General features: G+C 27.2%; 1 protein-coding gene across 1 annotated transcript; it reads right to left on the reverse strand.

The window, feature by feature from the left end:
- Positions 1–5,221: 5,221 nt before the first annotated feature.
- On the reverse strand, positions 5,222–5,789 carry LOC120154976. The gene is made up of 2 exons (XM_039166576.1): positions 5,470–5,789; positions 5,222–5,359 (listed from the first exon to the last, which is right to left on the reverse strand). The coding sequence occupies exons 1-2, from the start codon at positions 5,777–5,779 to the stop codon at positions 5,283–5,285; spliced, it is 387 nt and encodes a 128-aa protein (XP_039022507.1). The 5' UTR covers positions 5,780–5,789; the 3' UTR covers positions 5,222–5,282.
- Between the last annotated feature and the right edge of the window lie 7,163 nt (positions 5,790–12,952).

Below are 12,952 nucleotides of genomic sequence, written 5' to 3' on the forward strand. Positions count from 1 at the left end.
ATGCATTCTCATTTATTATACATTGGGCTATGATTCAAATGAAAGTGAAAATTGCAAGTTCAATTTATTCGTTGAAAGTAAATCTTTCATCGAATACTTTGATTTGGCATAAAATGCCTAGATCTAAGCTGTTGATTTTGGAATTGTTGATACGGAATTGTTGATTTTCATATTATTTATATGATAGTGGCTTAATAAGTCTGTTTTATATGTTCATATATTTATATATATATATATATATATATATATATGATATTTTACATATTGTTGCTCATATGATGTTTTATAATCGACTTGTTTTTTTAAATATTATTATATGCCTCACTAAGTGTATACTTAGTGTGTGATTATTTTTATGTAAAGAAAATCGAGTAGGGGAAGGAGCATTGCTTGGCATCATCAACCGAGAGTTATCTTCCAATATTAGTAAGACATCTCTTTTGATGTTTTGATTTTCTAGTGGGCATGTATTTTTATATGCATTATGTTTACTCTGATAGAAATAGATTTTAAATATGTTTGTACAATTAAAAATGTTAACCTAAAAAGACTATTACTAGGTATTAAAAAATATTTTGCATGCTTAGTATTTTTTTAAATTATATTTTTACTGATATCGAAATAAATTTTAAATTAGACAATTTTATTCTTTATATGAAGTAGTATTGAACTACCATGTTGCTACATGAAATTGGACATGAAAAATATTTTAAAATACTACTTTTTCGATTTTACAAGATTAAATACTCATGGATTTTATAGGATTTATGCTGTTAGAAAATATTGAAAATATGGAGCCGATGACATTGGAGGATTTTTTTGGTTTAAATGTTTATGTTTATGTCTTCTTTTATAAAATTTGTGTTGGTAAAAGATGATCTAGAATTTGCTTTAATTTTACTATGGACTTTGTTAATTATCTTGTGTTGGTTAAAGAGCATGACAATTTGAATAGTTTGAGTATGGAATGAAATTAGAGAATATTTATGATGATTTGTGTTAATTTTACTAAGATATTAATTTTACCAATCGTGGGCAGCATAAGGCTTAATTGGTATTGATTAGTTGCTATATGTGTGTCTTTTTTACCCATAAGATGCATTTAATAATTTTATCCTATTATATTGTACGATGCTATCTATATGTATGATCGTATTTTGATTATGTTTATCTGTGAAAGGTCTGATTTCTGATTGTTGTTGCACCAACTATAATATGAGTTTTGATGTATTTCTGTTATCACATGGGATCCTCTACAGAAGACAATATACCCGTCCTATTTCTATATGGGATTCTCTACGGAGGACAATGTCCCCGTCTTGTTTCTGTTTGGGATTCTCTTTGGAGAGCTATTTTCACATCCTAAGTTCTATTTTGTACTTGGATCATTTTTGAAGGACATTATCCCCATCTCGATTTCTATATTCTAATTTGGGTACCTCTTCAGAGGATAACGTCCTCATCCTATTTATTCACGATAAAAAGTAAGATTGTTTGAAATTTTCTATTATATTATTCATGTATTGGACTGCTAATTTACTAATGCATCTGTTTTGATTTACACTTTATGTCTTATCTAAAGTATTAAATATTTATCATCAATACCTAATGCATTTAGAGAACACACTGAGATCTTTAGTTCATTCTTTTAGTTTCTATTTTTTCATATACCTCTGACTCTTTAGATCATGATTGGTATTTAAAGGATCAACAAGTAGCACGTTTTCATTCTAGACATTGTATGACTGTTTTTAGACTCTATTTTATTTCTTATTTTGTTAAGTTTTATATATTTATATTGGGGTTTTGGAATATTATATTTTTACCTGTTTTGGACTTTAAACTTGTTTTATGTTATATTTTATGAACTTGTATATATGTTTACGGATTTGCACCGATTTTTGATGAAGCATGCTATAATGTGAAAAACTTTATGATTTCTGTTAATTTCAATTATTGTGATTTCCGAGATTCGATCGTAACGTCTATGTTAGGTTTAGGGTCTACAAATATTATTAATAGTAGTATTTTTTGTCTAAAATTTTATTTGGGTCTATCCCATTTAAAAATTTTCTAGTGTTAATACATATGGGTCCAACTTAAATTTTTTTCCTAGATCCGTCATTGTTTGTCAATTCTTGCTATTTTGGATAGAATTATCTTTGAAATAATAGGTTTTATTCGTATTGACCATTTGTTGCAATTTTTTAACTAGATAGCTAATTATTTGAGGGGTAAATTTATTAAATATTTTTATTTCATTTTAGTTCAATATTAAATAGTGTTACACATATTTATATAATATTATAATATTTAATGTATTTTTATTAAAATTGTATTTATAATATCTCTAATGTATTTTAAAAATATATTATCTAGATATCTAACTCATAATATAATTTTGATTGAAATAATGTAAACTTGATTCAAGTTTGAGTATTAGTTTTTATACGAGAATTTTGTTTGCAAACTTATGATAATACAACTATCATAATTTACTTAAATGCACTCAAAATTGTTTCAATAATGAACATTTTAAAATTCAAAAGTTTAGAATTATCTTATTTATGATATCCTTGAGAACTGAAGAAAAATTAATAGTTTGGGGTGATCATAAAGTAATATAAGCTTTCTTAACCATTGACATAGTATACTAATTATACTTATAATATGTTATTTAAAAATTTAGATAGTGTAAGGAAAATAGTTCTATGAATACATGTTAATATTTCTAATTTAAAATTATAAATTTAAGTTGTTAAACAAATATCACAAGTACAATTTGGTAAAATTTTCTTCCACTTAATCTTATATTCTCTCAATCAAATATTGTAATCTTAAATTCTTGTCAAGCAAACCAACCAAGGTAATGTAATATTCCTAGTAATTTGTCATGTAATGTTACATTTAGGAGTCTTATTTTCAAAAATAATCTTACATTTCCTGAAGAAAAAAAAAATATGCCCCCTATGTTTTAAGGATACAACTTCTCTAACTAGAACAAGTTAATTTAAAAACAAGTTCTTTCTCAACTCCAAAAGATCCACCTTCTACTAAATTCATGATTTTGTTTTAATGTTTTTAACATTAATATCATTTAAATGTGAAATATGTTTGTAGGTGTGGTATTTAGATGCTTCAATGCTATAGTTACAATGTAAAGGACCAAAAGATTAGCCAAAGATTGAAATAGCTAAACATAAGTTTATGAGTTTACGTTTCTTTTGAGTTGCCTATATAACGACTCGAAAATTCAGTGTCAACGATTGATGGTTGACCCGAGTCAGTAAATCTTAGATTTAGATGTCTTCAACTTGTTGGTTAAAGATTGAGCCTTGTTGGGGAGAAATTGAAGCTCAATTAGTGATTTTAAGGGGTGTCTTTAAAAGAGAAAGTTAATGAGGAGGACCAAAGCTGTAATTTTTCCCTTGTGGGAAAAGAAATCAGATTCGTAGCTTTGACTTAGCCCTGAGATATAGAGACAAAATGGGACTAGGTGACCTCATACTTACCATTTAATTCGCCCATTTGTTACCTTCTTCCTCTTTGATTTGTGGTGTTGTTAGAGTAGGTTTCTAAGGTAAGAAACTTCATCTTCACTCTTCAAGTTTCATTTTGAGATGCAAAGCTCTATAGAAAAAAATAAAAACGGTGAGTTGGAGTTTTAGAGGGATTTGTTTAAGAAGAGATTCATGGAAGTTTTGGAAGCTACAGACTTTTATTTTCACTTTTGAGATATGTAATAATCTCTTCTATTACGTATGAAAGAGGTAATAAATCATCTAAAGTTAGAGATAAAAAGAATGTTTGAAGAGGAAAACAATGAGTCTCTCTTGTGGTGATTTTGCTCAAGTTAATATATTTCTATTCTTGATAAATTCATATGAACTATAAATGTAGTGACTTGTAGGGGAAATGTGTACTTGATGTGAGCTGTGGCAACTTGCATGAATTAATCTATAAGAGATGAATTTCACGTTAGAAATTGTTATAAATGATACAAAATGATGTATGGATAGTACTATTGGCCTTAAAGATCAATTTGGGTGATCATAGTGGATGATTAGAGTCAAGTTTGGATGATTTTTCGGACTTAGGATTTGATTCTGTATTTTGGTATTGATATTGTTCTTACAATATTGATATGCATTGAATTTTATAAGGAAATCTAGGCAATTTAAGTATAGGATGTCGATACATATTCGATATAATAGATTATCGATATGGGATGATATCAAAATAGTTTTTGGTATCAATACTTTCATAGGATATCGATACCAATAAAAAGATATCCATGCATACTTCAATTGAAAACTCATTGATGAATATATAAAATCTAACTTGAGAGTTGTTTAATTTTCTATCCAGAAATAAGAAAATCCCTAAATTCTATAGATCTAATGTGAAATGGGTTTGAAATCCTTGAAATGTCCCTTAAAAATCAAACTCTAAGACTAGAAGCAGTGAAGTGAAAAGAGGACCCAATAAAGACCTTGAGAAACAGCAACTAAGGACATATCTCGATTTCAAAAGTTGATAATCCTTTTTCTCCCCAAAGTGAAGCCACCATAATGGGAGAAAATCAGGAGTAAAAGTTGAATTTATTTTTATATCGCGATCATTTCTATTCTCGTACAATAATCTTATAAAAGAAAATATTATTATGAGATGATAATTGATTAAATGTTTTTATTTTCTTTGTCAGCGGCATATAACAACCCAAAGATCCATCTTCATTTTGCCAGCAGATTTACTTGGACTTCAAGCATTCTGATTAAAATAATTACCTCACAAATACAACCTATGTCAAATAATTTTGGGATCGGTAAAGTATTATATTTAATATCAAAATCCAAAAGTCTGACTCTGATCTAATAATTTATAACCAATTCTGCATTGAACTAATCAAGTGAAGTGATTAAAGAGAGTATTATTCTCTCTAGAAATTATGAATTCGAATAATTGCATTTACATAACGTGTATACATTATTTTTGTGGAAGAAAGATTAAACATGCTTTCAACTTTTAATACAAGGAAAAATAGATTAAACATGCTTTCAACTTTTAACACAATGAAAAGTATAGTATCAGTAGTTTTTTCCCCAATAATATAAGTTGATTATAAATCAAACATGCTTTCAACTTTAATGCAAGAAAAAGTATTAAGTAGTGAACAAATTAAAACGAGGTATTTCATCTTTTATATCATATCATACTAATGGTAGTGCAGTCCATCATCATCCTTATTTAAGTTATTGGAGCCACCGTAGTCACCGCCGTTTCTAGTAGCTAATATCATCCGCTGTCACAGTCCCTTCATCCTGGTTCTGAGCGTTGTCAAGCTCCCCAATATTGTCTCCTGAACCAACAACAATCATAAAACCTTTACCCAATTTCGGTGGTCTTCTAATTTTTTTATTACCACAATGGGTTTAGTCGTATATTTTTCTGTTTCTTTTAGCTTTTTACCGTTAACCCTGGTGTCAGGTCCTGCTGTGTTGCCTCCATCGTGATGTCCGAGCAAAGCTACAATCTCCTTCTTCATAGCTTCCTGGGCATCAAAATTTTTGTTATCCTCAGCTTGAAGAAATTCAGACACCAATTTGTCCACAGCTTTTTTGACCGCAAGCTTCTGATCCCTCTCACTCACAAGTATCAAAAGCTCATTTTCCTTTGCGTCCAAGGCAGCTATGTCAGCCCTCAGCTGCTCTTCCATTTCCCTTGTTTTATCCCTCTTCTTTCCTAATTGAGCTTCATAGAGGCATAGAATGAGCTCCATAACCTCGTGCCACTCTAGATCCTATGTGAACAAGAGAAAAGAAAGATGTTAACAAAACTAAAAAGGCATCAGAAGAAAACTTATAGAAATGGAAACCTGAGTGATCATATCAGAAGATGAAAGAAGGGATTATACAGCAATGGAGAATGTTGGAATTCTGGGGAAGAGGTGTGATTGAAAAAAGCCCCCCTTCATAGCTTAAAAAGGAGATCGGATAGTGTTTCTGTGGTGGTGGGTGGGGTCCATCATCGGATAATATTTGTCGTCCGTTTTAGTGGAGACAAGATCGACCGTTAATCCGACGTGGTGTTGCTTTATTGGCTAATCGATTCTGCTTTGACTACTTTTTCTCTGTCCTTTCTCACATAGTTGGATCCGCAAATACTCAAGAGTTCACACATTTGCTATTCTACTTTTCATTATTCTTTTAAAAATTATGTTATTTGGTCTAGTGATTGAGAGGGCTTCTTTCGGTAATGTTCATTTTGTAATAGGTGGTAGATTTCCCTTTATGTTTTTTTTATACTATTGTTGTTTGTAGCAGGTTTATGTTTCTTTTTCTTTCTAATATAAGCATAACATTTATTTAAAAAAAAGTTTAAATGAGACTGATTGAAATAATATATAATATTATTTTCAATCAACAATTATTTTGTTTAGTGAGATAAGACACCGGATTTTTTCATTAATGCCAGGGATCAAATTCTAACGTTGTGAATGATATAAATTAAATTGGGAGATCACCCCCATAACGAGTCTATGTAATATTTAATCTAGATTAGTTTATAAATAAATAAATATCAATGATAAAAAATAATAATAAAATCTTTGATATTCAATATAATTTTGTTAGATAATATATTTCAGGATTACAATCAATACTTTATCAAAATTACATATTACTTAATTAAATAATAATTTAATATCATACAAAAGATAGTTCCATACATATATAAATTAACTAAGCCAATAGCATATTGAGAAAGGAATAAAAGAAAGTAGTTGACTAGTTGTTGGACCCATAAATTATGGAATTAAAGCAAGCAAAGACGAATAAGTTCTATAAACCAATTATAGAATTTACAAGTCTCTCACTTTAGCCTACAACATTTTTAATGCTTGACAGAAAGTACTGAATAAATTCAAAAAAATCACCATCATTCTACACTAACTGATTAGTTGATTAAAGAGCATGATAATTTGAATAGTTTGAGTATGGACTGAAATTAAAGAACATTTATGATGATTTGTGTTAATTTTACTAAGTTTTTAATTCTACCATGCACTATGTGTGTTTAGGTCCTCATTTCACAGGACTTAGTACTACAAATCGTATGAAGCATAAAGCTTAGTCGGTATTGATTTACTGCTATTGTGTGTCCCTTTGACCCATAATACGCATTTATTAATTTTATTCTATTATATTGTATGAGGTTATCTACAAGTATGATCGTAATCTAATTATATTTATCTATGAAAGGTCTAATTTCTGATAATTGCTATATCACCTATAATATGTGTTTTGATGTATTCTGTCATCTGCATGGGATCCTCTACGGAAGAAAATATATCCGGGTTCTATTTCTATATGGGATCCTCTACGGAGGATAATATCCTTGTCTTGTTTCTGTTTGGGATCCTCTTTGAAGGATTATATTCCCATCCTAATTTATTTTTTTTGACTATGATCCTTTTTGAAGGACATTATCCCATCCTAATTTCTATATTCTAATTTTGGTACCTATTCAGAGAGTAATGTCCTCATCTTGTTTATCCTCGACAAAAGGTAAGGTTGTGTGAAACTATCTATTATAATAATAATGTAATGGACTTTTAATTTACTAATGCATGTGTTTTGATTTACACTTTATGTTTTATCTAAAATATTTAATATTTATCATCAATACCTAATGTATTTAGAGGACACATTGAACTCTCTAGCTCATTTTTTTTAAATTCCTATCTTTTCAGATACCTCTGACTTTTAAGATTACAATTGGTATTTAAAGGATCAACTAGTAGCAAATTTATTCTAGACATTGATGAATGTTTTTAGACTATTTTATTTCTTATTATGTCAACTTTTATATATTTATAATGGGGCTTTGAAATGCTATATTTTTACTTGTTCTGGACTTTAAACTTGGATTATGTTATATTTTATGAACTCGTATTTTTTTTACGGATTTACATCGATTTTTAACGAAGCATGCTATAATCTGAAAATTTTATGATTTATGTTAATTTCAATTATTGTGATCTCTGAGATTTGATTATAACGTCTATGCCAGGTCTAGGGATTACAAATATTATCAATAGCAGCATTTTTGGCAAGAATCTAAAAGAGTCATGCCCACTTATTCCTATGTATTTGTAAACAATGACATATTTGTTGAGGACTGAGGGTAGGTATGTATCTATTTTGAAATCCGAATTTTTTTGTGATTAATTTTTATTTTATTGATGGTGTCCACCCGAAAATTTTATTTGGGTCTATTCCATTTGAAAATTTTATAGTGTTAATAAATATGTGTCCACTTTAAAATAATTTTTCTAGGTCCATCACTTTTTGTCTATTCTTATTATTATGGACAGAGTTATCTTTGAAATAATAGGTTTTCTTCATATTGAACATTTATTGCGCATTTTTAACTAGATAGCTAATTATTTGAGGGGTAAATTTATTAAATATTTTTATTTCATTTTAGTTCAATATTTTAAATTTTGTTACATATATTTATATAATAATATACTATTTAATGTATTTTTTTTATTAATATTGTGTTTATAATATCTTGAATATATTTTAAAAATATATTACCTAAACATCTAACTCATAATATAATTTGGATTGAGATAATGTAAACTTGATTCAAGTTTGAGTATTAGTTTTTATATGAGAATTTGGTTTGCAAACTTCTTTAGGAATAATTATATTATATTTTATCACTGAGAATACTTAATAAATTTTTAATTGATAGATCTATTAGTTTAGTTGGGTTGAGGATCATACGATGCAGGACATCGCGAAGGAATGTTCTTTCAAAAAAATTAATTCTCTCACTCTCTCATATGACCAAATTAGCTTATTTTTTTGGTCATATGAGATAGTGAGACAATTAAAGACGTAACAGGATACAAACATCGTGAGAGGTGAGAGAATTAGGCCAAAGGAGAAAAGGGTGTCCTTCCCTTTGTCATGTGAAAGTTGATTATATATTCGAATGTAGTCCTATAACCATTAATATATGAGAAAGAATATAATAATCGATAGATTGTATTGAAATTATTATAGACATTTCGTAATCTGTTGGATTAATGTATATTGACTATTCAGTGTTAATTATTGGACGGTGAAAAAGTAAATCGGTATGCTCCTTAAAATATATTCGTTGTTGAGATACCTTGAAACGGAATGCTTCCAAATTGACAAAAGTTATAATAACGTTAAACGCATTTTCCTCTTCAGAATAATACATAAATAAGATTTAAGCAATACTTCTTGACCCAAATTAAGCAAAACCAAAATTCAATTCTTTCAGAAAAAAATTAAATAAACTTACACATGTACAATGTTTTATTAATATACTATTTGATGATTCATAGTTTTAGGGTTCAATTAAACATTATTGAAGAAAAAGTACGATAGAAGGCATAGTCGGATTCTCGTTTATAATATTAATTTTAGTGAATAATTCATGCTGCCGGGGTATATACAGTATTTAAATTGACATAAATAATAAATTTAAACAAAACGACAACGAAGCAAAGCAATTATTTATTATCAAAAATGTCAAACAATTATTTCAAAAATCACCTAGTAGAAAACAAATCCTAAGACAATACAAAGCTACCTTGTTCCTATGGCATCAGAACTAAAAGCATTAAGATTCTAATCTATATTAAATTGAATTAAATTCAACGATTAATTATATGTGTATATTTAAAGTATATGCATAGTATTTATATTATAAATATATTAAATACTAGTATATTATTATTAATATATTATCGTTAATTATATATTTAGTTAATATTTTATCAAGTAAAACAATGATGTGTTTTTTTTTAATTTCTCATAATTGTGATAGGAAGTTGCAAACTAATTATGCATTCATCATCATTGAAATTGTCAAAAAGCATTATCGTTTATGGGTTAAAAAATGCTCGTATCTTTCCATTTGTTTTTAATTGGATTTTCAGGAAGAAAATGTTGAACTTTTTGTTTGCTAAACTCGTCTCGTATTATCTAATATAATTATTATTTTTAAATTACTTTATATGTATATTAGGGTTTATTTCTTTTCACCGTCCGTAAGATTTTTTTTAAAAAAATTTCTTGCTTTAATTTGTTTTTCTTTAAATTCTTTTGATTTTTCATAGTTCTTTAAATTACATTTTTCAAAATTTTATTAAATTAGAACTTTGCAGGTGTATTTTTTATAATTTTTTTTTAATTTTAAAGTGAACATAATTTTGGAACATTGTTTTAAGTGTAATTAAGTTATTCTCTTATTTTTCATTTTTAGATTGATTAGGAAAAATCACGGAGATGGGTATATTGTAGTTGCAATCATTTTTTTATTTTATATTAAGTTAAATCAAGTCAAATTGAGTATACTATTTATTTTTGGAATTAAGTTACTAATAAGTTAAAGTGTAAAGTAGACAAATGATCTCCCGAGTATATAATGTTGTTTTGTTAAGTTCTTTGTCTATTAAAAGTTATAAAATGGTCCTTCAACTATACGGTGTTACTTTATTGAGTTCCCCAACTATTAAAAGTTACGAAATTAGCTCACGACTATTCATATGTTCTAAACTCGTCCTTTTTTGTTAGAAAATTAACGACAATCTAAGTTGGGTGTTAACCTGTTGATTGGGTGTTAACCTATTGATTAGGTGTTAATCTCAAATGACTATCATATCTCAGCCACTATGTTAACATCTAACTCAGACTGCCTTCATATTTTTTAACGAAAAATGACAAGTTTGGAACATATAAATAGTCAATTGACCATTTTCTAAACTTTAATAGTCGAGGGACTCTACAAATTAATGCTCTATAGTTGGAGGACCATTTTGTAATTTTTAATAGTTAGAGGACTCAATAATAAAGTAGTGTCCTATAATTAGGGGACCATTTGTGCACTTTACCCTAAATTAAAATATGTTAAATTAAATGCTTAATATAAAAATAAATGCTCAAATTATACAGTTTGCCCTATTTAGGCGTCTAAACTATTTTTCAGTTAATCTAGGTGTCTAACATTTTCAACGTTACATTTTTATGTGTCTAAACCATAATTGCTGCTAAATGACATGGGTACCCTTTATAAAATTTATATTTTAAAAGAAACTAAATTTTCAAAATTATTTGAGCAAGACATGTGCCACTTAACGGCATAATTTAATGTTTGTTATTGTCGAAATAGTTAAAAGTGTAACATTAAAAATATTTAACACCTAAATTAATAGGAAAAATTTAATCACCTAACTAAGAAAATGATAGGTTGAATAATTATATTTATATTGGGAAGTTCTGCTGTGCGGCGTTTAAAAAATGTCGTGATCGGTTAAAATTTAGACCGGTTATGTTATATCATTTAACCGGAAATATTACCAAGTACAATAACATATTAGGTACCGCTTATATAATGTAATAGGTAGCGTTTATATAATAAAATATGTTAAGTACTGGAAACATTATCAAGCACAATAATATATTAGGTACCGCTTATATAATGTAATATGTATCACTTATATAATAAAATAGGTTAATTACTGTAAATATTATCAAACACAATAACATATTAGGTAGCGCTTATATAATGTAATAGGTAGCGCTTATATAATAAAATAGGTAGCGCTTATATAATAAAATAGGTAGCGCTTATATAATAAAATAGGTAGCGCTTATATAATAAAATAGGTTAATTACTGGAAACATTATCAAGCACAATAATATATTAGGTACCGCTTATATAATGTAATAGGTAGCACTTATATAATAAAATAGGTTAATTATTGGAAACATTATCAAACATAATAACATATTAGGTAGCGCTTATATAATGTAATAGGTAACGCTTATATAATAAAATAGGTAGCGCTTATATAATAAATATGTTAATTACTGAAAACATTATCAAGCACAATAACATATTAGGTACCACTTATATAATGTAATAGGTAACACTTATATAATAAAATAAGTTAATTACTGGAAATATTATCAAGCACAATAACATATTAGGTAGCGCTTATATAATAAAATAGGTTAATTACTTAATTTTTTAACATATTAGGTAAACACTTAAAATGTTACCAAAAATAACATAACTGATTAATTATTATTTTGTTATTTTAAAATAACTTCCGTTTATTATAATGTAATAACATTATTTTGTTATTACTTAACTTGTACGTTATAAAAAAAAGTTACGTTAATTGATTATAATATTTTTTATATTCATTTATTAACGAAAAAAATAATTGCATCTTGTAATTAATTTTATAATGTAATATAATAAGAATATTATTTGAAAATAAACTATTTATGAATTGTAAAAAATATTTATTATCTAATTATTACATACATATTAACGTAATTTGTAAAGGACTTGCAAAGATTATTTATTTATTATAAGGATTCTTTTGTTTTTAATGACGTAAAAACTCATTAATACTTTTTATAACGTACAAGTTAAGTAATAACTGCTTATATAACATTATTTTGTTAATTACTTAATTTGTTATTACAACATATATATGTAAACACTTAAAATGTTACCAAAGATAACAATAAAATAATATTATTTATTAACAAAATAATAATATTATTTTTAAAATAAACATTGTAAATTTATCTATTACATTATAATTATCGGTTTCGATGTTTTTGAGATCGATACAATTTTAAATGTATCGACACTTTGTGTGTACACCTCGTTGGGCATTCATTTTGGAAAAAAGTATCGACACAAACTTAAAATGTGTCGATACATTATGTAGACCTATTTTCTCATAAAAATGATATATTTATACCGAGTACATTGTAAATTTACCTATTACATTGTAATTATCGATTTCGATATTTTTGGGATCGATACTTTTAATAAATGTATCGACACTTTATGTGTGCACCTCGTTTGGCATTCATTCTGGACAAAA

Source organism: Hibiscus syriacus, unplaced genomic scaffold (genome assembly GCF_006381635.1).
Source record: "Hibiscus syriacus cultivar Baekdansim isolate YM2019G1 unplaced genomic scaffold, ASM638163v2 tig00111156_pilon, whole genome shotgun sequence".
In the NCBI taxonomy this organism is placed as follows: Eukaryota; Viridiplantae; Streptophyta; class Magnoliopsida; order Malvales; family Malvaceae; genus Hibiscus; species Hibiscus syriacus.

What these genes read in the sequence shown, in the direction of transcription:
- LOC120154976 (XM_039166576.1), bottom strand. Translation starts at nt 5,779, where the DNA reads ATGGAGCTCATTCTATGCCTCTATGAAGCTCAATTAGGAAAGAAGAGG. An exon ending in ACCTGACACCAGGGTTAACG is followed by an intron (nt 5,360 to 5,469) that starts GTAAAAAGCTAA and finishes TTGTTGGTTCAG; the next exon opens with GAGACAATATTGGGGAGCTT.